Source organism: Astatotilapia calliptera, chromosome 2 (genome assembly GCF_964374335.1).
Source record: "Astatotilapia calliptera chromosome 2, fAstCal68.1, whole genome shotgun sequence".
Classification (NCBI taxonomy): Eukaryota; Metazoa; Chordata; class Actinopteri; order Cichliformes; family Cichlidae; genus Astatotilapia; species Astatotilapia calliptera.
Window position 1 is genome coordinate 31657123 of NC_137423.1, and position 24938 is coordinate 31682060.

The 24938-nt window shown below is 40.2% G+C and overlaps 1 protein-coding gene across 2 annotated transcripts; it reads right to left on the reverse strand.

Moving 5' to 3' along the window:
* Window positions 1–2197: 2197 nt before the first annotated feature.
* On the reverse strand, window positions 2198–22092 carry slc43a1a (solute carrier family 43 member 1a). Of its 2 annotated transcripts, XM_080289117.1 has the most exons (16): window positions 21820–21937; window positions 17155–17267; window positions 16333–16496; window positions 15584–15776; window positions 13835–13890; window positions 13170–13246; window positions 6845–6937; window positions 6344–6477; window positions 6124–6251; window positions 5421–5567; window positions 5286–5321; window positions 5064–5199; window positions 4742–4871; window positions 4578–4651; window positions 3808–3931; window positions 2198–2666 (listed from the first exon to the last, which is right to left on the reverse strand). In XM_080289117.1, exons 3-16 carry the CDS (start codon window positions 16484–16486, stop codon window positions 2469–2471), a joined length of 1680 nt encoding a protein of 559 aa, XP_080145243.1. In that variant the 5' UTR covers window positions 16487–16496; window positions 17155–17267; window positions 21820–21937; the 3' UTR covers window positions 2198–2468. The 2 variants fall into 2 exon arrangements, with proteins under 2 accessions (XP_080145243.1, XP_025998266.2); XM_026142481.2 differs by lacking the exon at window positions 17155–17267 and having other exon boundaries at window positions 21820–22092.
* Window positions 22093–24938: the final 2846 nt, after the last annotated feature.

The following is a 24938-nucleotide window of genomic DNA, read 5'->3' on the forward strand; positions in this document are numbered from 1 at the left end:
GCCCTTGAGGCCTGGAGTTCCCCCGCCCCTGGTATAGAGTAAGCTGTTTGCTAGAGGCATTAATCTTGCCTTCACTTCCATTGCAAAGATAGCAGCACAGGCACAAAGCTGAAATAAAAACCTCACGTCTAAGCAAGCGTGCAAAGAGTCAAGCAGCTGAACACGTCCTATGACCAGGAAAATGGTGTATAAATAAAATGACAAAACATAACAGAAAATCTACGGAAAGCTGCCCAGGCATTGAAATGGATTGAATTAAAACAATTAAAAATATACATTAAAGCTGATTTGTGCTGTAATTTGTGGACACTTGTGCAGAACAAACATGTACACAACACAATGACACAAGGTCATGTAGATCATGTACACAACACTTTGGAATAAAAATACATTTTGTTTTTGCCAGCCATTGGCTGAGACTACGTGCTGCAGCTAGATGTGTTTTTATCAAGTTAAAAATCACATTTACAACAAACAAGTTTGACCCCAGCCACTTCCCCCTCAGTCTTCACTTAATATACTGTACACAAAAATGTTAAGCAAGCGGCAGATCATAAAATACAAGTCACACCTCACACTTATTTACAAGACAATTTGCTGGAGGACGTTTGCTTTACCTGCAATACAAAACTGAGCAGAATAAACATTAAATCACCCGAGCTTTCTTTAGAATAGGCCCGCTACAAAATAACATTAGCTGATAATGAAGCGCTTCCCTTTTTAATGCTACAGAAATTATAAAAACTACACTTCAATACACATTTTATACACACACTAGTTCATTTCTGTGCATAAAGTAGTATAAAGTAGTCCCCAACACTGACACACTGTGCGTCACAATTACCAAAACCCATCCCGTTCTTTCTTTGTAAAAGTTACAAAATGTGTTCCTATAGATGTTTATATTTATAAAAGAGTTCAGAATGTGAGGGGAAAATAAGCTGGTTAAACTTCATCTCTGAATCACACAAATGCACGAGGAGAAATCTCTCTGTTCAGCTCGGGTATTTTAATTTAAATGAAAATGCTGGATAGGGTGTGTTAAATGCTGGATAGGCAAAGGAGTCTGTTAAAGAGTGACAGTACAAAAAAAAAGAAAAAGTAAATGGAGGTAGATGTGGTGTCCGCCTGTGTGTTTCAATCAGAGAACGTTTGTGAAGAGCTGAAGTTCTCATAAATATTGAAATGTTCAAATCGTCTAGGTCTTTAGGATTTTTTTTTTCACATGCATTAACAGTGTCTTACTGTGTGTGTTTTTTTGTTTTGTTTTTTTGTTAAGAGTTTGTTGGAGACTACAGTATAAAAAGCACTATTAATCTACACTTTAGACCACCTACACAATACACTTACAGGAGCTTCTTGGCCTGCCACAAAGCTCCTGGCGTACAGTTTTTGTGCTGATGTTAATGCGACAGGAGGTTTGGAACTCCAGAGTTATCAAGTCAGCTTGTTGGCAACATTTACACATTATGCGCCTCAGCACTCAATAGCCCCACCCTATAACTTTATTTGGTTTACCATTTATTAACTGAATTAACTGTGGTTCCTTAACGCTTCTGCTTTGCAATAACCCCTTTTACAACTAATCATGGAATATCTAAGTGAAGAAATCCCACTAACTGACTGGTGGTAACAAAGCCATCCTATTACAGCACTGTGCTTAAATTCAGTGAATTCCATAAAGCGACCCATTATTTCACAAATGTTGGTAAAGGCAGGCAGCTGGTGAGGCACGTAACTTTATACACCTGTGGCAATGGGACTGGAAACACCTGAATTCAATTATTTAAATGAGTCACTTATTACTTTTGTCCATATAGAGAACTAAATGGTTGAGTCCTAAAATACTGAACTGGAAGTCCATCCATCCATCCATTCGCTTCTGCTTATCCTTTTCAGGGTCGCGGGGGATGCTGGAGCCTATCCCAGCTGTCATAGGGCGAGAGGCAGGGTACACCTTGGACAGGTCGCCAGTCTGTCGCAGGGCCAACACACAGGGACAGAAAACCATTCACACTCACATTCATTCGCACATTCACACCTAGTGACAATTTGGATTATCCAATTAACCTATCCCCACAAGCTTGTGAACTGGAAGTGTAACTTAATATCTCCAAGCAGTTCTTTGGTGTTAACTAGTATTGTCATGATTATAAGTCTTAGAAAACTATATCATAGTATTTCAAGTACTGTGATATCAAATGAAATCCATGGCTTTTTAAACACACGAACTTGATCCTTGACCTAGACCAAAATAAATAAAAAAACAAAACAAGTGATGACAAATCTCCCTAAAATACAAACATGTGGGATATCATATTCTTTCTGATGTGGTTTGTTACGAGAACTAGCACCAGCTTAAAAAAACAAAACAAAACAAAACAAAAAACAAAACTTAACATAACTTTATGGTTGCTTATTTCATAGCTAATCCTACTGTCCCCCCCTATCCTAAGCTGTTGTGTTCTCTAAGCATCTATAGCAGCGAAGCCATTAGTGTGAGGTTTGCAGCCATTGGCGTTGGTGTGGTTGAGCGCCTCCATCTCCTGATTGGCAGCCAGCTTTTCTCTGGCCTTCTTTTCCCTCGTCAGCTGTCTGCAGTGGTAGAACAGGTAACCCGGCAACAGGAAGCCAGTAAACGAGAAGATCAGCAGGCCGAGGTTGATCTGCAGGAAAGAAAGATCAGGAAGATGGACAGTTGTAATTATGATTCACATTGTCAGGCCATAATTAAAATTGACAGTTTCAACTGTGACTATTTTTAAACTACAGGAAGAAAACTTTAAAACTGTTTGAAACCAACTGAGACAATAACCCATATAAATCAAATTACATTTAACATGTAGCAAGAACCGATCAACTGAAAACAACAACAACAGTTTAAATCTCAAACTTTCTCGCGTCCTATTCTGGCCAATTATGCAGCTTGTTCTTTGAAAACAGCCCTTCTAACTCTTAGTTTGTATTTTTTTTAGGGGGGCATTCCTAAAAGCCTACTTTTTTCTGATTGGCTGGCCCCTCATCTGGCTTCCATAAACAGAACCCTAGGCTTGTAAGCCCCTCCTCTTTATCTCAGGCATGTAGAGAGCTTTAACACAATAACCTTAAGGAAAATTCCCTGTTAAGACCAGCCTGAAGCCAGAAGATTTGGCTAAATTTTACTTACCAATGTAAGCAAACACTGCGACAGTAGTGTCTCCTTTAAGCATAGTCATGGTTTGTGCTAAAATGCTAATGTTACAGTGCTAACATTCTCAAAATAACAGTGTTTAATATGTTCACAGGCTAGGTTAGCTGCAGTAAACAAAAGAAGCAGAAGGGAATGTCTTCAGATTTGTAACTCATGTGACACCCAAACTCAGTACAATTCATCCCGAGGGAAGCTCAAATATTTTTGCTATATTATATATATTTTTGCTATATTCATATTATACTTGCTGAATGTCAACCTACTATGTGGCTCTAGATAAAACATTTGCAGGTGATCAGAGTGATTAGGACTCATTATGTTTGAAACCTGAATGATTGTTTTAACATACACTGAGTGGTCATGTGGACATTTCGAGGTGAATCAACATGATGATCCAATTTAGGATTACCATTTGGCCTCTTCAGTCTTCACTTAGTGCACTCATTACCTAATGAAATTAATGTGTATAAAACTGTAGCTAACAAATGCAAATTCATTTCATTTACAATTTCAGTTATCCCATGGATAGTTGGTGGCGCAATAAACAATGCTGAGAGCTTTTTATGGGCGTCTCATTGTGAAGTTCGCAGGCATGCAGAGAAAATGTGTTTTCTCACATAGTAGGGGTCTCCTTTCAATGGTCCAACCATGGCGATGAAGAGTGGCTGCTGCAGCAGGGCGATCACAGCACTAATCATGGACTGGAGGCCTGTCAGCGTGCCAAAGTGGTTGGACGGGTAGCTGTGGGAAAGATTTAGTGGTTAGCGTGAAATACCAAGTGACAATAGGCTGACAATACATAAAATAAAAACAGCTGATTTAGTGTTGGAGACATAACATCTATGTTGAAATGCAGGATTTAGTGCCAGAGAGAGCTTGTTTTCATGCTGATGTGGCTCTGGAGGGCACTCATAACCAACAAGTTGAATGTTTGCCCACACGATGTTGGGTGATAATGAACAATCAGATATGTACCAATCCTACAATGACATAATTATGCATGTCATACTGAATAAGTATAAAATGTATAAAGCAATGCATAAGCTGAAAGGTTGCAGTTTGTGGTCTCCGGGCACACAATACAGGATCCCCCCTCCTTTTGTTACCACATCTGGTTGCTTTTATCACACTGTAAAGCCGCGCTTTTTGGTGTTTATATGGTGTTAGATAATCACACTAAATGGGTCAGAAAAGAGTTCATTGTCTCATTTCCAAGATTAAGTGATATCCCAGTTGTCGTATTAATGAACTGGAAACTCAACATATGTTCACTTTGATGAGCACTTCTTCCAGTTATTACGTCACTTAAATGCCATGTGATTTAAAAATTAGGTTTTTGTGAAACTTTGCATGTAATTGTGTTGTACAAAGATTTATCAGCACTTACACAGCAGCATAAAGTCCTCCACAGCAGGAGTGGATGAAGCCTCGGACCATAGTGTGGAGGATGAAGGTCAAGATCTAAGGTTGAAAAGAGATGGAAAAAGTCAGGGAATTAATGCATCACACTAATTACTGTTGTATCGTTGTTGTCACAGAATAAGGCATTACCTGTAGAGGCAGGTTGTCGATGAGGCAGCAGACTCCAAATGCAATTAGCAGCAGGTTAGTGAGGATGAACGCCCTCATTGCATTTGTCACCTTCTGAATCTTACGGTCTCTTTTGGGTCCACTGGTGAGCCTGTTGAGGACACAGGCAAAGAAGTTCCCATCACAACATACAGTGTGTGCTTCTCATATATAAATGGCCTCGTCAGTCTAGTCAGTCCTTCTCCATCATCCTATATTCATGTCTTTACTGTCAAACTACCCAATAAAGGCGAAAAATAAATGAATGTTTATTCCCAAATCTGTCAAGTTTCTCTGCACATACCTCTCTTGTCTGCCTGAGGGGACTGTCTGATCCTCTTCACACTCCTTCATCTTCCAGTCCATGATGTAGCCAATCAGAGGACATGTGGCCAGACACAACAGCTGTAGCACGCCAAAGGTGGACGAGTAGAAACCCACTGAAAGACAAAACATTAAATTAAGAGAAGACCAAATAACAAAGATAACAAGTTTCAGTTTAAAGCCTTATTACTACAGTGCTCACCATTGTCTTCTGCCTCCTTGGCTAGCTTGCCAGACGCTGGAAGATACATATAATAAAGAGCATTTCTGTCAGTACTGCTCAAAGGTTTTTCACAGTACTGTAAATACTGACTGTGTTTGAGGGTTGGACACTCACGGTGCTCTTCTCCATGGGTGATCAGGAACTCCAGCATCTTGTTCATTGCCCCCATATAAAAGATGATTCTCAACTGGGACATCCCCATGGTAACCAGACTCCAGAGGAAGATGGGAGAAAACACAGACCGACGGAAAGGAACCGCATCTGTGAGAGGACGAGTGTTTTTATTTTCCTGTAATGATTGTGATGGAAATTCAGGAGAAGTGGTTCAGATTTCTAACTTTTACCGTAAACCTTGCGGGAGATCCAGTCTCTCAGTAATATCACACAAAATAAATCAGTGGTTCTCAGCCTGACATGTGCAAGACGTGAGGCACTTTTCTAGTTTGTCTACAATTTTATAATTTGAGGGGTTGCAAGATGATTAATGGGACAGAATTTTATTGTGGCCACAATACAAAAGGTGCATGACTGCGAGCATTGTGGCTGTGTGTGTGGGTACACTTGCATTACTCATTTTGGGGGACCTATATCCGTACAGTCACACATGTGTGGGGACTCTGTATCTTTTGGGGTCAAAAAGCAAGACCCCATAAGACAAATCTTAAAATTTTACAGTATGTAAAACATACAGTATGTTTAGTAGATGACTTGCTCTATATCCAATCTATTTACCTCAATATAGATTGGCACTTGTATAGTGCACCATTCACATTCACACAAACTGCAGAAGGAAAAGAGGACAGATTTGTTGACCTACTGGGTGCAACCTCATGTCCATTAGCAAGCTTCTCTGTGGAGCGTCGGATGTCTCCGTTTTGGTGGCTCAGTCTCTCACCAACAACCTTCTGCTCAGATGAAGGTGGCTCTTGAACATGGAGGATCTTACTGTTATCAATAAACAGGAGGGTTTCAATTACGGAGTTACGGTTGTCATCAACAGTTACTGTATCAATATTAAAAAACAAAAACAAACAGACCTGTAGTCCACCTCTTCGGGTGTTGGAAAACCTTCTTTGGGCCAGTTAACAAAACAATTTATGAAGACACATGTGGCAAGACCCGCCCACGTCCACATGATCACCGTGAACGACACGCCTGCGTCGTAGATGGCCTGGGAGGGAAAAGAAGTTATGTTTTTACACTCATGTTTCACTTGTGTTTAAAGGTGTGCTCGCTCACTGTTTTTTTTTTTTTAAACCACATGGCGGAAACAGAACAAGCTGTAAACACAACACAGACATTATCACCTTGTAAAGTTTTTACGGTGAGCGTGCTTAGAAACCATCCAGACACATTTATGCATTTATTTACAGTGGCGTACCTCAATGTTTATGCCTTATAACTCCATCCATAACATTTCTAACATTTCAAAGGCACTCTGAAGTAGACTCACAGTTACAACTCCACCCGGTTTATGTGAGAAATTCATCTAAGCGTGTAACTTTAACGATGTATTTGTTAACATATCCTTAATTTACCTTGACTCCAGGGAAGGTGACTGCAGAGGAAGCGTAGGAGCCGATCATCAGAGACATTATGGTGGAGCTCAGGGCACCAAACATGTTGGGGAGCTGCAGGCACAGGGACATGTAGACAAAACAGACATGGTCACATATAAAAACATTCACAGTGGTCCATGGACTACCTGGAGTTCATCATTTATTCTAGTGAAGGTTCACTATGTTATTTTGCCAGCAGAGGGCAGTGGTCTGCTTTGTGTTAGCAGGACGAAATACTGAACACTGATGAGGTTGCTCCTAACAGCAACGGTTCACTGCTCTAGCCTGCAGCGTTTGCACCCAGTAACACTTCTCTCTTCCTGCAGAGCAGACTCATTAAAAATATTAGTTTCCATGTCAAAACAAAGAAGAAATGAAGACATGGCCCCATGGCTCATTAATGGATTATGCTATACTTAGAAACATTGTTATCCTTGCAATTAAAACAAAGAAATAAAATTCAAACTAGTTCAGACTTGACTAGTTTCCTCTGACCTAGCATGAGGGGGGAAAGGTGGTGGGCATTAGGCACTAGGACACCATATATTAGGTCAACCTATTTACAGTGACAAGGAGCTTAGCAAACACAACAGTGACCTATTGTGCTTGTAGCACAGTAAGTGTCCTTTTAATTAGAGTTTTAAATGGGTTAATCGTGATTATAAAAATCACATGTGTAGGATTTTAATTGTGCTGGATGACAAGCTTACTATTCTCTCTCTCTCTCTCTTTCTCTTTCTCCCAATGACCACAGTTTTCCAAAACTCCTGCAAACGTCACCTAATCTCCCTACGCCGTCAGTGCCACTGTTGTCTCCCAGACAGTTTCCACACCCTTACACTGACGTTATCGAGGCAGAGAGCATTTATTAAACATAAAGGAGCACAACGTTGACCTCCTAACATTTTTATTGGGAGATGATGTATAGAGATATAGAATTTTTTTATGCGAAAAATCATTATCTATTTAAGTTATTTAAACCTCTATTAATTAAGAATGAGCTGAAAACAACACCAGCTTAGGCTACTTAGAAAGTTGATACGGCTGACTTGGACGCAACTTGCTTCAGTTTGCACAACCAGTCAACATGGTGCAACATCAGCATTTTATTTGGAGTCCTGTGTTACAAGCCTATACGTTTAAATGCAATATTCACTCTACTTTCCCTACCCTCTCCACCAAATCCTTAGTGAAATATCAAGCGATGTTTGCTAGTGTAACTTCGCTTTGTATTTGCTAGCGTATCAGCAAGTGTACACAAGTCTTTTCATTGGAAACAGCTGCACCGAGATAGCGGTGAGAACCAAAGCAGTAAAGTTGTGGGTTGGGAAAACCTAAAATAATTTGTAAGAAGAGTATAAACCTCTGTAGAGCTAAGAAAACCGCAGTTTGTTTAATCTTACATTATACATAGTTATTTGAGCAAATGTTGGTTAAAAATATTAATTATAGTACCTTTAACAGATTACAGATCCCTTCTAATTACTATAAATATTTCTTATAGCACATTCTGCAGTCCTTAATTTTCCCATCACTTAGACACACTGGGATTCAGAGCTGCATAGAAAAGGGTTTCCAGGAGTGTTATTACCAAATATCAAAATTCCTACAAACATTTTTGGCCTTTGTGCCAAACAAGATGTAAGGTGGAAGGTGTGGGTGAGAGGTGTGCTTTTTCATCCATGTATGAATTTTGTCTGCTGTCCTGAGATTACATAACTGTGACGATGTGCAAGCTGTGGTGCCTGCGCTTTATCGAGGAAGCATGAGGTCACTTCAGTTGCTGACACTGAAGTGAGATGTTGGCAGGTAAACAGGAAAGAAAAGCTTTCCTGAGGATGTTCGAGGAGAGAGTCTGCCTGTCTGAGTGAGAGGAGAAAAACAACCGCAAGAACACCCGTCCTCATTCAGCACTTCTGAGAACTGAATTACAGCTCGTCTATGAACATAAGGTCTGCAGTGCTGTGGAAGTTTATGGAATGTGGGAAACGGGGCCCTCCGAGCTTGCATCTCATGTTGTAAGATGTCAGGTTACCAAATATGGAAAGTGCAAATGTCTATCCTCTACCTCTGTGTTCTGTCAGATCCTATTAAATAAATATTTTTTTACAGGGCCTTGCAACACTTATGCATGCGAATGCTGCTAGGGGGATGTGGACACAAACGCATGACTGTATGGACGCACACACAGGGTCAAAATCACACACATAAAAAAAAGGATTTAGCCATTCACTTGCCACAGCTAATGAGTTCAGGCTCTACTCCTGCCGTGCTCACTCACTTGGGTGTTGTAAGGCTTTGGCACTGAGTTTAATTAAGACTTTCACTGGGAGAATGGGCCAAATAGCAGATTAATGAGCAGTGAAATTTTGAAAGACAGGACGCAAGAAGGGAAAGTGGGAAAGGAAAAAAAGGAGAGGAAGAAAGACAGATAGGAGTATAAAATCAGCAAGGACATCTGTGACAAAGACACGGGCATTCTCACACTCACACACACTATAAGAAGATTGTTGGCTTATGTATCTGTGTATTTTCTCATTTTTGTGTTCCAGGTTCTGTATGTTTGTTTTGTCTTTTGTGTCTTACAGGTGCGGCAGTTGTGCATTCACCCCCCACCTGTCTTGCCTCTGCATTGTCATACCAAACCACATATAATGTAATTCACATGAAGAAGAGCTGTTCTTTCACCACTGTACATTCAGATCACAATTCTGATTGCAAAATCTGCCAGACAGGACAAGCCACAAGAAAAAAATAAATAAATAAAAAATCAGCAAGGTAAGAAAAAAAAAAGACAGGTAGCAGGAGTAAAACTTTTTGTGTTTGATCTCCCAACGCTACATTTGCAGAGCCTCCCTCTGTGGAGATCCCAGCAGGAAACCCTAAACTGGAGCCGATTAGCACAGACTTCTTTTTGCTCCCTCCCTCAGTGTTCGCAGTTTGGTCAAACTGTCAACTTCAGAGTGTTAGCAAAGCCGTCAAAAGCCTGCTGTAGTGGACTTGTATAAAGACTGGGGACTTTTTAATATTAGGGTATGTACGATAATTACCTTTCCCCCCCAATTCCTTGAAGTTGCTTCTATTCACTGAGTAAATTTAAAAGTAGGTCAGAAGCAGACTGACAACTTTCACAGTCATTACAAGGAACATGATTAACAGAAGTAGCTGCATTGTCTAATCGCATGCCAGTGGTAAAGTATTTGCATTGTCAGTTGCAGGCCAGGCTTCATTCCTTTAAAAATGACATGATACTGGGAGCAGAAAAACTTTCATTCTGTACATAGAGAACATAGGGCGTTCAAAGGACCTCATGCATTCCTAACAATGTGACTCACTGGAAAAGAAGGTGTCTGTGAATCACCTTGTTGTCATTTAAGGCTTTAATTAGTTGGTAAAACCAGAAAAACTAAAGGTGTGTTTGCATATTGAGCACAGTAATGAGTCAAACTAAATATTTAATGAAGGAAAGAAATCAGAAAACGGAAAACTACAGGGCGTCACAATTGCAGCTTTTGGCGCCTGTTGTTGTTCTTTTACATCACCCACACAGGATCTCAGCTCATTGTGCAAGATACTGCACCTCAAATGTCCCAGTGTTCAGTTGTTTTTATTTAATATTCAACCAAACTCAATTATGTCACTCCTCCTTGAAATAAAACCCACAATCTTTTAACCTGTTGTTGTAATTGACAGCATCTCTTCAAACGATTTTACAATTTTCTGCCAATCTTGTGTTATTGTTGGCAACATGAATGTATTATTACAAAATAACACTGAACATGTACGGACATCACAGGGGGACCAAGAGTACCTGTGAAAGTGAGGCAGAGTTAATTACCCTGATCAAGGTTATGGAGTTAAAAATGTTAAAACTTTCATCAACGTCAAACGTCCAGTCCACTTTTGGAAAATGTGAAAACTGTAAAGAATGAGGATAAAATGTGGACGTTCATCAGTGCTTCTGTCAGCTTTACAGTCTTCTTACTGACAAAGACATCAGCGGTTCCTACAGACATTTCTATAGGAAATCCATCCATAGAATTTCCATCCCAATTAAGACCGGCCCGCCAAGGGAGTCTGATATTCCCAGTTTAAAGAATCTGAAGTTATAATGTCTGTCTAAATGAATTACTATATTTATGTATTGTATAAAAATCCAATGATGGGCTTTGTATTGGGAGTTTCCCCCCAGTAACTGACTCATAGAGCACAATACCGCAAAACGACTGAGATGGTCTTGTTTAACTCTCGACCACATGGTATAAATTATGATGGCATTTGTGAATTTACGTCTGTGTGTGTCTGCCCTTGCACTCTTTAGAAAAGCAGCAGCATTGAGGTCACTCGGTGTTGGTAAACCTCACCCTGATTAGAAGTGTCGACAGAGGGAAGGAACGAGGGACACGGAGGTCAGTCAGGGACAAACAACAGGGGGCAGCTGATCATTACTCAACAGTGTGTGTGTGTGTGTGTGTGTGTGTGTGTGTGTGTGTGTGTGTGTGTGTGTGTGTGTGTGTGTGTGTGCGTTATTAACCGTGTTTGTCTGATAGGCTTGAAAGAACATTCTGTGTCGGCGTGAGCTAACACTAAAAGGAGCTCCACGTTCCTGCATGTGTTATGCCTGTTTCCTTAATGCAATGTTAGCCATGCGAGTATTAAAGGTAGCTACATTCTTAATTTTGCATTCATTTCTGCTTTTAAAATTAGTGTTGTTTTTGTACACCTCTACCTGGGGGGGAAGAAGTGCTAATTAAACATCTTTCACTGTTGTGTAAAAAAAAAAAAAAAGATGAGTCAGCATCTGTAAAAACCTGAACGAACGAACCACTCTGTCGATGTGCTGCTGCACTACTTCCAAAACATTTCATCAAAATTCAAAGCTGCGATTTTGTTCACTGTAGAAACAAGAAAAAAGTCTCCCTGCTGAGTCACCACCAACAGGTCCCTGCAAGTTACACTTTTTTTTTAAAACATCTGCACTGTTTGTCTGGTTTATATCACCCTAAACATCTTTCATACCCAATGGCATCCAGTTTCATAATAGACTCCTCTAACGCTTTTCTTTCTGTAAAAACACCCACGTAAGCAGTTTGCAAGCTTAAAGAGAAAAAGGTCCCAGGATAAGGTCATCTGTCCACAGTCAGTCTTTAACTTCAGCATTTAAACAGCTGTTTCTTGTTCATCTCCCCGTGCGCGCACATTTGCGCATCCGCATGTGTGCACAGTCATGCAGAGTTTAAAAGGTTGTGTAGTGATTATTCTGCTGACTGCTGAGCGGAGAAACTGAAGAGAGCAGGAAGAAGGTCGCGAGGAAGAGCTCAATGTGTGCTCAATGTGTCCTTGAGTATCTTTGATTAGAGGTAAAGGGGCCGAGCACTAGGGAGGGTGTGTAGTCACCCTTGGGCTGCAATTGGTGGAAACTTTCCATGTGGTAGAAGTCATGTGCACTCTGACGAAAACACTGTACCAAGACTAAGCACCAACCTAAATACTTGCCAGGACAATGATTTTTTTAAAAACACACTTGCTGATAGAGCACACGCCTGATGTGGACATCACACACCGTACCACCACCACCCCTTACCCCCACCCAGTCAGAACAACACATGCCATTTTGTCAGCTGAGAGACCAACCATGCTACTAAAATGTTTCCGCTCATTTGTTCCAGGAAGAATAAAAAAATAAAACCCTGTCACTACTTTCTTAGAAAGAGTTATGTAAATAGATGGTGTTAAATTATATTATAGGACATAGAGTTACTGACTGACTACCAGATGACTAATAGCATTTAATGTTACTGATTGTACTGCACAGGATTACCAGTCATACTACTATCAACTGTTAAGAAATACAAGATATGGTGTCCATGCAAAGGCTCCCTTCTTTTAATTTAGGGGTTTTGTAAAGTTGACCACATTGAATAAGACCTTTGCCACCCAAAAATAAATCCAAACTGGTACTGAGAGGAGTGATTGTCTTGTTCTAACAACATCACAAAAGACACAACGATACCAGTAAATGAGATGTGAACATGAAACCAACTGCACTGGAACTGGCCGTTGACAAGACAAGACAAGCTTTATTAGTCCCACACGTGGGAAATTTGTTTTGTCACAGCAGAAAGAACTGAACTGAAACAACTGATGAGGGCTCTGGATAGGTTATATATTGAGTTGCCTGTGCCGTATATATATATATATATATATATATATATATATATATATATATATATCACACTATTCCCCTCAATTAATCAGCCAGACTGCATGTCTTATCCCTTCGCCTGTTAGCCGTGTGTCTTACCGTGATGGAGGTGAAGGTCAGGCAGATGCCTCCGAAGCCATTCAGAGAAAGAGCCAGGAAGATGAGCGCTGAGAGGACTGCAGAGAAAGCAAGAGAAACATTAAAACTCGCTTTGGTAAACTGGAGGACTTCATTTTACAAGAAGTCAGTTTAAGTTAACATTTCAGGAGACCGCCTTCAAAAACAAGCAAATTACCATGGGCCTTAAAATTTAACCGCAGCAGATATTCACTAAAGCAGTTGGCTTTTAACTTGTGAAGTGGTGTAAAGATGAGGGTGTGGTGAAACACATTGATGCAGCTGCAACTCCGTCACTTTCTCTGTGGTTTAAGTGTAACATTGAGCAACACAGACAGCAGCTTAAATAAACAAGCTGGTACATCAAATGGTTCCAGCCAGTGTGACAGACACTTTCATATAACCCTAAAATTAATCTAAATTTTAATTAGGCTTAAAATTATAAGTTATGAGTGACAGGTAGGAACAATTTTTTTTAAATAACTCATTTGTCATGCAAATAGATAGATACTTTATTGATCAGTGATAAAAATCAGTTTGTTTGTTTTTACAGTGATTAAAAAAAATCCAGGTATACAGACTTCTGTAAAGCCTGTGTGCCATTTTGCATCGATTATCTCATTAATATCTTGTCTGTTTTTACTCACCGTCGGTCTTGTAGGCAGAGGTGGCCATCATAATACAGGACAGACCAAAGCATGAGCTGCAACAAAGAGAGAGAAAAATAATGAAACCTCCAAGTAGCTAGCTGCTGGTGACATCGTCGGCAGTAATAAAAAGCTACTTTCTGCTGCCATCTTATCCACAAGGGGTCGCCACAGTGGGTAGCTTGGTGACTTGGAGAGATTGTTGATTCGTTCCAGCTAGAGACACAAAACCCCTTTGAAGTTGCGACAGGAACTCAGGTGTAAAATCTGTCATCTGCCAAATCAAATTTTATCAGTTTCCATCGAGGCTGACACATAAAACTGACAACGGTGTCAGCCACTTATGGAGGTTATGTTGAAACGTCTACAAAGACTAAGACCAGAAGTCTAAATCAGCTATAAAAAGTCTGGTTTATAAAACAGTTGGTCAATGATTTAACAGCCTGAATGCTTTTTGAATCAGATACGTTCAAATCCGATAAGTGTCACGCTTGACTTTTAAAAGTCAAGTAAAGTCAAACTGTGGATGAGAAAGGCAGAAACCATGTGTGTTTGTTTACGTAACGTGACTTTTTACCCTTCTGTTTTGAAGATAACCCAACCTCTAACTGAAGTTTTCCAGTGAACATCTAAATGATTCTGAGTATGCTTTGGAGAAAGAGTGCTGTTGTCAGGTATAACCAAAAATTCAGCCCTCTGGGACCAACTCGATCTGTCGTGTTTGGAGCAAGAAAAATGCTGACTATGACCCACAAAATACCATCCCTACAGACAAGCAGGAAATGAAAACATGCTTGGGGGTTGTTTTTCTGCTAAGCGTGCAGGACGACTTCATAGGACTGAGAGGCCAATGGATGGGACCATGTACCCTAAAATCATGAGAATCTCCTTTCCCGCAGCCAGAAGACTGAAGGTGGATCACAGATGGGTCTTTAGGCAATGACCAATAACCCCCCAAAAATACAGACAATACAACACAACAAAGGAGCAGCTAGCCAACCCCCAGACCTCTACCCTATTAAAAAAAAAGTACCTATGGAGGGAGCTTAAGCTTCGAGTTGCTGAGCAGCCAAGAAACCTCAAGCATTCCTGTAAAGAGGAGTGGGTCATAATCCCTCCTGAGACGTATGCAAATGTGGTACCAAACTACAGGAAACATCTTATGCACAAATGCACTTGCCAAAAAGGGTTTCTCCACCAAGTACAAAGTCATGTTTTACTTGAGGATCAAACGTTTATTTCATGCAAGTATAACTTTTATGTAATGTGTTGTTGTTTTTTTATCTTATGTCTCTCGATTAAACTGAAACTACCATAAAAACATGAGACTGTTCTTCTCAAAGTTAAAAATTTAGCAGATCATCAAATAATTATTTCTTCTACTGTATCTCTAAGAGTCTGGCTCTGAAGTCAGTCCAAGCTCTACCTTACAGAACACATCCTGTAATTACATGAACGGTTGTAGACTAACTACACGTGTACTGAGAAAAGGTGCACACATACAAACGAGGACTGCCTACACTCAGTAATTTGCAGAAACTGGATCAACTTCTCGCTCCTGCTGTGGGAATGTGATCCATCTACTTTTTGTACTAGAACATAATTACCAGTAAATGAATTGATTGAATATCAAGTTTTCCTTCCTGTCTCCACATGTGCCAAGGAAGATTTTTTTATGATTAAGCCAAACATACAAGGATCATTTATGAGCCACACATACAAATACATTCTCAAATGTTACAATATTACCTTCCAACCAGTCGAATGGGACGTGGTCCAAACTTATCCATCAGGATACCAAGCGGGAGGGTGGTGGCACTAAGCAAGAAGGAACCGATGGTGAAGCCCAGATTCAGCATCTCTTCCTGGTCCACACAGCTGACCCACTCCTCAACCTTCTGGCCAGAGGAGTTACCCAAAGACGCGTGCGCTGTGTCATTTTCTGTGGGAACAAGTGTGTAGGCTTGATGAGAGATCGCTCAAGAACTATTTGAGTCTTTCAGGTTTTTTGTGGGCTCTGACTTGACTCCAAAACTAAGCATTATTTTCCCCATTTTCTAAACTTGTCTTAAAGGTGACTTTTCTGCAATTTCCAAAACAAGACAATCTCATGCTTTATAGATTGCAATGACACATTTGAACACAATACATATGTTTCCCGAAAAGTAATTCCAAGTGATGAGGCCTTAAAACCTGCAGTTCCTCAAATGGCCACTCAAGGGACGTTTCTAAAATGAGTCAGTCCTCATGGACTCCAATGTTAAAATGTACTTGAGCATTGTCTCTATGCCTTCATAGGAACTGTTGATGGGGTGAACTGTTAGGATTTAATCAGGGCTTAAAGTTAGAAGCCTCCCAAAACAAAAAACTGTAGCAAGCTTGCGAACACATAATTTGGCTGCTGGTATTTTGGGTACGTCTATCTTCTATTTACAATCTATGCAAATGTCTAATAGATGTGTTATCTCCATATCAAGGTTCAGAGATTCTGATCTTACCTGAGCACAGGTGAGAGTAGAAGCCTTCCCTCTTTAACATGATGAGCAAGGAGCCCCATCCCAGCAGCACAGCCGAACACAGCAGGTTTTCAATTACCGCTGTCACCGCCATCCACCAGCGCCTCCTGTAGGCCTGGACGAGAGTGGGCGCCATCGCTGCTGCTCTGTGATTGAGGAGCAACAAAGAGGGAGGGGGAGGATAAATTGAAATGACTTTAGGCAAACATGGAGGTTATTTTTTTTATTTTTTCTAACAAGTAAAAAAGATAGTTGATGCATCCAATGTAAATGCGAAGGGTTTTCCATTTGTTTAACACCTTTGAAAAACTTCCAGACTAAATAAGCTGAACAGATTTTATTAAATAATATTACACACTGATGTGAGTCATTACTGATGCTAAACCACCTCCTCCAAAGGTTTGATTACCCGGTGTCTTAGTTTGAAGTAACAACATTAATTACTTGAAGCCCTTATTTAGTTTTAGCTCAAAAACATTCAGTAATGTTTTCCCAATGTTCCCATATTTATTAAGGACCAGGAAATTCTTTAGCGACGTGAATGTTAGGATTTTTGCTAAACCAGTTTGTTGTTTCAGGGAAGAAAAAAAAAAGGCACAAACTGTAACCATAAGTCTGAGTGACTCACACCACTTTCCATGACTTTGGGTTTGTGAAATTATTCCAGTCCGGATTTACTTCCTGTGAACTTAAGCTTTCATTCACATTGACATTTGAAACCTGATGAGTACATCTAATAAGTGTCCATGTGGAGAGTCACTGTTTTGTAAATCCTAGGCCAGATAGCTTCAGATGTTCACCTACTGTGCTGTGAACAAAGCACTTGAGTTTGACTCCCAGAAACACTGCAGAGTGCTGAATTGGTCTGCTTTCCTTATGGAAATTGGGGTGGCACCTTAAAGTGCTGCTGTTTCCATCTAAAAGCAAAGGGGAGTGGGATTAAATGAGTATGGAAACCAAATGGAACTACAGCTTGGCTTTGGTTTTAAGTCACAGGATAATCAGGCTGCTTTTACATAAACACACATGGGCAAAAACACAGCAGCTGTGATTTGACTGACTAAATAAAGTCATCTTAGTCACGGCCACCTGAAAAGTACACACAGACACAGACACACACACACATAGACACACAAAGTACAGGTCACTGGTCACAATGATCTGCAACATGAGCGCCCAACACAGTCATGAATCTGATAACACACATATGAAAAACATCTAAACAAGAAGCAATGATCCAAATATGACCAGCTATTCCATTTGGCAGCCAAACCACAAAAGGGGGCAGAGGGGAACAGCGAGAGAAGAGGCCTACAGTCAAGGCCTCAAATAGGAAATCAGTTTCAGTGCTTCTTAATGGCGGCATCCTTTAAGCATGTGTCATACAGGAGAACCAGAGAGGCCCTAATGGGACAGATTTGTCTCCGCTTGTGCTCACAAGCTTGCGTGTGCCTTCACGAGGCGTGTGTGTAATGCGATTATCCACTGCCCGCTGAACCGCCTTTGTGCTGAAAAGAGTGTTTGAAAAGCGGGATTTCGTTGTAACTGACACCCCACGACAAAAACCCCTTCAACACACACTCACTCAACAATGAGGTGACAGCAGAAGACGGTGCTTATTCACGCTGTCGTGTAAATGCCCAATCCACACATTAACCCGTTAATTAAGTCTGAGCACACAAACAGTAAAGAGGCTAACTTTTAGCCAAACTTCTACAAACACTTGAGTTACAACCATTCATATCATCTTTAAGTTAGGAATTTTGTTGTCGATCCATTACCATTTTCAAACCGATTGTTTTATCCACCCAGCACGCCAGAGAGAACCAAAGTTATTAGATCCACTGTTACAAAGGCCTAAGATGTTCATATTTGAGCTTTTAAAATGTGTCAGAGATCCACCTGCTTACAAAAACGGACTCCAGCTATCAATCAAAGGGCAAAATGATAACCAAATTTTCTGTCCATAGAGTTTATTATCATTTACAACCAAATTTATAAATGATAATAAAAACAGACTCCAGCTATCAATCACAGGGCAAAAATGAAGGAAGGAGTTCATTTCCCCTTTGGATCCTGCATGATGTGTCATATATGCTTTGTATTTTATTTTTAGCCTGGAGGAAAAAAACAAACAAAAAAACCCCAACCATTACAGTTATCCCATGTGTCCTTGTATATAAGAGATAACTGTACACAGATAAAAATTTGTTGCTTAGCTGTTGCTACAGTCAACAACTGAACTGCTATTTTGATGATCCTGATAGGGTGTCTGTCGATATGCACACATTACTTCTTTAATCTAGCGTAAATCTAAATCTTGTTAATTTCAGCCAAAGCTGATGTGAAGTAAGGACAGCCTAACCTAGTTAGTATCTCGCTGAGGAAATCTGTCGTTTAATTAACCTCAATGTGCACTTTTAAAAAAATCTTTTAGCGTATATCATTAACTTCAAAGGTCAAATGAGTACAAGGAGTTGAACATACAAGTTTTCATTGTTGCGCTTATGACTTTCCTACTTTCAGCTGCTTCCTTGTCAGAACAGGTCACCACAGCAGGTAGCAAATGTAACTCTGCCAAGTCAAACATGATTGATTTGGCTAATCTTTACACCTGCTGCCCTTCATGACACGGCCCCTGAAAGGATTTGTGTCTCTGGCTAGAATTGAGCCAGCAACCTTTTGCTTGTCAAGCACATATATACACCACTACACTATGCACAAAATTTAACTCTAAAAAACAGCCACTTAAAGTCCATAAAAGTCATTAACTTAAAATTTTTTAAATTATTTAAAAAAATCAGTAACTCCTAAGTAGTGTCAGAGTTTCCACATATACAAACTAAAATGTTAAAGTAACACAGAGACCATTAAAGGTCTAAGTATACAAGTTACAGTCACATGTATTTGATTTACCGCGGGGGCTGAATTAGGGGCATCAACACACACATGGTGAAATATGTGTGTGCATGAAAATATCGTGCACACACATCGCTCAGGAGGCAAAGCAGTAAATGAAAATGGGAGTTCATGGCTTCTTGGTATCACAAACACATGTCTGTTACTGTAAAAAAAGGCTGTGGTGTCATCTGCTTCGCTTTCACACAAACTGATGCAGGGCACGGATCCATTCGGACTAACTACTACTTATCACACATCCCTCGTCACCGTTTTTCCGCCCATTTCCAGGTGCCTGTTACTACTGCAGTAAACTGCACGCTGTCAATAAAGGGAACAGGAGTGCTACTGTGTTACCGTGCAGGAAGGTCAACACATGACAGACATGTGGCAACAACTTAAAACATGAATGCCCGGCTTTTTGTGTTGTTGGCAGGCAGTTGTGAGTCCCTGTCACAACACTGTGAAGTGTGTGCTTTTAAAGTTAAAGCAGGTGAAGCTTGCTTTGGGATAAATCCCACAAAAGGAGGGTGTTTCCTGAAATACCGGAGCAGTAGCAGCTGAATGATGCAATAACTTCAGGACTTACTCTACTCCTCTTTGCCACTGGCAGCCTGGATAAGCGGATGGGGTTTTAATGGGTTTTGAATTATTGAACAGGGCCTTCCTTCTCAATCAACAACTGAGTGAACATATAGGCTCAATTATCCCTATCATGCTTACTTTCAAGTCTCCCTGTTGCTGCTTACTTCCAGCCATGCTCTTTTTTTCCCTGCTGGTGATATAGATGACCTTGACCAGACGTGTTTATCAAACTCTGCGGGACTAAAAGAACCGCAGGAAAAATGTTTCCAAATAAAATAAACCACAAAGCCCTGGGCCTCTCTGTTCTGAGTCCAAAAGTTGCCCGGCCGGCGAGCAGCTGTCTCTCCATGGGTGTGACAGTCAGCCTCCGCTTACCAGGCAGGGCAGAAGAGGAGACGCGTTCATGTGCTGCTCCAAATGTCAAAATCTGGAGTTCTCCCCTGGCCTCCAGATCCCATCAAAGCGTGACACAATTAAGAAATAAATGAAGAAGGCAAACGAGCAATAAATACATAAAATATAGGCATACTGGCTGGATAAAGGGAAACAAATATATAATTAGGCTGTTTAAAGATCAAGATTATTTTTAATCTGCTTTTCAAGGGTTTTGTGACCATTAATCACCCAAAAACATCCACTGATTATGAACGCCAGCGCCCCAGTTCTGAGAGAAATGGGGAGCTCTGCTCTATTTGATGCTTTAGACTGGGTGTTAGAGGCTACACCCAGTGACTTGGGGACATGCTGCATTTAAAATCCACACGTATTAAACATACAGTTGCTTCAGCCATCGTTCTCCCCATTTTTCTTATATTCTTTAATTTAAGGGGTTGTCATTTTATTTTGTTTTATTTGATTCCTCATCAATGAAACCAACCAACTTTTGGTTTTTCAAGATGCAAACAAGATTTTCATCATGTCATCCCAGCAAGTTTTCACTGACTGACATAAACCAACTTAATAACTCATACATTAAATGCACAACAAATTCATCAGACTACTACCCAATGTAAAGTTTCTTCCAGGTGTTACATATGGTTAAAAAGATTCAAATGCAGTAAGTATACATGTTTCATATAAATCTCGTCTATAGCCTACTTATTTTCTTTAGCCCACATAATTAAACATTTCAGTTACATAAAACGTGATTTTGATTTGATGTACTGTATAGCATGTGACACAAGGCAATACAGTCTCTGGCACAATCATAAGCATCGGTTGCTACTGAAAACAAGAAAAATTTTGTGTGTTAATGGTGGGGGAGGGGTACACTATGCAATATATTCAGTTTTAGAATTTATATTTAGTGTTAACTGTAGCTAGGTTATCTGTAGCTAGGCTCAAAGTGTTAATGCAATCTTATTTTAATATGCAATACTGTCATATGCAAAACCAGGGTGGCATTAGGGGTCTATGCCAGCACATTCCACCACATGCCACCGCTCTAGATCCGCCCCTGTTATGCTGTAATTGGGCTATAATAAAACAAACGCCTAACTTAAGACATTTGTGCGCATTTATGGCTTCCCAGGGGTTTTATAAATATTATAAATGAGTCATAACAGGCAGGACTCCGATGCTCCGTGAAATGAAGGCTCAGGTTTCACTGAGCGTATTGTACACATTTTAATCGTCACTTCCGAAACTTTCTCAACATCTGCCGCTCGCGCCGATTCTCACATTTTTACTCTCCCTTTGTGAGCGCCCGTACTTTGCGCCATTTCTCCCCTCACCAGGCCACGGACGCACAAACACACGTGGACACACACACATATTGTGAGTTTAATACGCAGCGTTTGGTCTGTATCGTGAAAGCTGACACTGTCCATCTCATGCCACGTGTATCAGAGGTCGATTGTTCCTCCTGCTGTTTCAAGCCGCCGCTTACGTCTTTTATTTTATTTTATTTTTTTTTACATATAACACTAAACTCGTGAACACAACAGCGGCAAAACGTGGAAATGTAAGTAAACATCATATACTTACTTCAGTTGTGTGTCCTCTCACAGGGGCTCGAAATAAAGGTTCCTTATTGAATAACAAAATAAGAATTTAAGCTCAACTTTAACTAATTGTTGTCCTAATAGCAAAGTTGAGCCCGAGTCCCCTAAATAAAACTTTTCCCCCTCCCTCTGTCCTCTCCCTTTCTTCCTGGTTGAAGACTGATGTTCCTTGCCTGTAAGTCCACGTTTTTTCTCCCTTTCTCTCTTCGGTTACACCACACACTTCCCCCTTCAATTTGACTTCTCCCTCCCATCTAGTTTACCGCCTGTTGAGGGGAGGAGAAAAGTCACTACGCCACACACATTCATGCTGGTCTTTCCTTTCATGCAAATGTCCTCCAGCATGGCGCATGGAAGTTTTAAAGAGCCCTTGACCTCGTAGGACCTGGGGTCCACATATGTGGACATCACATTTTGAGTTGTCCAGACCAAAATACTAAATTTTGCTCTTCAGGGGCCTGATATCCACTTACAAGGAATTTATACTACCACTGTGAATTTCCTCATATGTGGATTGCATTTTTCGCAGAAACAAAAATCAGGTAAAAAATAAAATAAAATAAAAAAAATCAGGTAATTCTTTTTCTTCTTTTTCTTTTTACAGTCATCAGGTCCCAATCAGGCCAAACAGCAAAGAGAAATTAAAAATGCATGCCATGAAAGAGTCCGGGTCTTGGGAGGTTAAAGGAAAGTCACTGCAATACGGGATCACATAGAATAACTGATTCAGCACATATGTGGTTAATTTTTCATACCAAGCTGAAAATACATTTAATACGACAACAGTTTATCAGCTCAAACATCAAACGACATGAGTGCTTTAAAAGCATCTCTGACAGCATGGTGGGAGTTCCTAAAAATGACGGAGTCTTCATTAATCCCATGCAAACATACACCTATCTGGAACAACCCTGACATATTACAAAACAATAATATGATTAACTTCCCTGATTGGAGTGGAATCAAATACTTGGAACATATATTAGAAGGAACAGACTTCATTCCGTTTGACAGAATAGTTGTATTCAGGCCCATCCTGGTCCGGATGGGCCTGGGCCTCCTGGTCTTGGTGGATTCCAGAGAGTATTGGTGCCTACTGGGGTCAGCGGAGGAGCTGGCCCTTCCTTCCCTCCCCATCCCCAGCTGCCTCCCTCTTCCCGCTACACTAACATAAACACACACACCCGCCCTCTCACATCATCTACAATTGACTGAGTAAGGACTCTTCCAGACGCTAAACCAAGGCACAATGTACATTTCAATTCCTTTAATTTTAAATATGTTTATATTGTCTATCCTGTAAAATAGTCAGATGTCTATTCATATTAATGTACAGAATTCACCTGCTTGCTGCTACTACTGCACATTCACCCAATGTATATAATATATATATATATATATATATATATATATATATATATATATATATATATATAATGTTTTTCCTCTACACCCCCCCCCCCCAATTTTTTTTTTTTTTTTTTTTTTTGCACATGTCGAGGAGCGTGTCAGGCTACATTTCACTGTGTGTTATACTTGTATAACTATGCATGTGACAAATAAAGAACCTTGAACCTTGAACCTTGAACATTCAATATTTAGTATTTACTGTTATTTATACTTAGCTAGATTATTGTGATGGCGTTGTGTTTATTATGTTGCTCTTTTTTTGCTTGTTTTCTTCTCTCAACAGGTGATCCAGATGAATCAAATGGACCACTTAGTAAAGTTAATCCACTGGGTATTTTTCTTGGCCTTCAGACAATAATTCTGATGGCTAAAGAACCAAATGGGATAGGCAAGAAGGCAGCACGGTGGCACGGTGGTTAGCACTGTTGCCGCACAGCAAGAAGGTCCTGAGTTCAATTCCACCATCAGGCCGGGATCTTTCTGTGTGGAGTTTGCATGTTCTCCCCGTGTTTGCGTGGGTTCTCTCCGGGTACTCCGGCTTCCTCCCACCGTCCAAAGACATGCAGTTTGTGGGGATAGGTTAATTGGAAAATCCAAATTGCCACTAGGTGTGAATGTGAATGGTTGTCTGTCCCTGTGTGTTGGCCCTGTGACAGACTGGCGACCTGTCCAGGGTGTACCCTGCCTTTCGCCCTATGACAGCTGGGATAGGCTCCAGCGCCCCCCGCGACCCTGAAAAGGATAAGCGAATGGATGGATGGATGGGATAGGCAAGAAAAAAAAAAGACAACCAAAAGAAAACAAACAAAAGAAAATTAATTTGGCAATGAAGGACTTCACCACATAATGTGGAGATGTCTCACATTTAAGGTAATTTAACAGAGAAAGTCATAACTATTAAAAGACTGAAAGAGTGTTTCCGAAGGTTGTTGTAACAATCCAACTCTTTTGGCGTCTGAAACTGTGAAATGTAGGTTGTTCTCATACAGTTTTGTTTATAAATTGCAAACATTTCCCCAGATACATCATGTCTGAAGACAAAGAAGACAAAAATGAAAACTAACAAAGTCTGACAGAGTCAAATCTGAAAGCTTAAAAATATACCTCAAACATGCACTATGAAACATATCTGAATCTTTTTTGTTCACTGTCATGTCTTTTATTTATAGTCGGTGTCATATTTAAACAATAGAACTCGCCCCACAGTGCTTTAGAGTCGGGGACATTTAAATTCCAGGTCTCCAAGAAGCTCAGTTTCAAAATACATGATTTGCTAAAAGGTTTCTTTTATTATGTTAACAAATTATTGTAAAAATGAAAATCACAGGGATTTAGTTTTCAAACTGATGATGATTCATCATATAAATTATTACACATTGCTCTCCCCTGCTGCCTTTATAAAGTAAACATGTCAGTGCTGGTAATTGTATCTGCAATACTGGCCCTGTATTTACTTGGTATTGAAACAATAGAAAATCATGTCCTCAAGAAATAGGAAAAAATTGAGCAAAGACCTGACACAGGACCTGAGAGAGTCATCTGGTCCTTTAGTTGATTCATTTACTATTTGCTGAAGTCTCATCAGAAATGATCTCAGTGTAAGGGTGGATGTCGAGAGGCTATTCTTAAAGAACTGAAACAGGAAAAAAGGTATGTGGAATACCAAGAACTGGACTGATAATCACTGTCAAC

Bases quoted from the DNA above. Each gene is read 5' to 3' on its own strand.
- slc43a1a (XM_026142481.2), bottom strand. From the start codon at position 16,486: ATGGCGCCCACTCTCGTCCAGGCCTACAGGAGGCGCTGGTGGATGGCG. The intron at 15,777-16,332 runs GTAAGATCAGAA...TTGTTCCCACAG, and splicing joins CTACTCTCACCTGTGCTCAG to AAAATGACACAGCGCACGCG. The intron at 6,252-6,343 runs GTCTGTTTGTTT...TATTGATAACAG, and splicing joins CCCGAAGAGGTGGACTACAG to TAAGATCCTCCATGTTCAAG.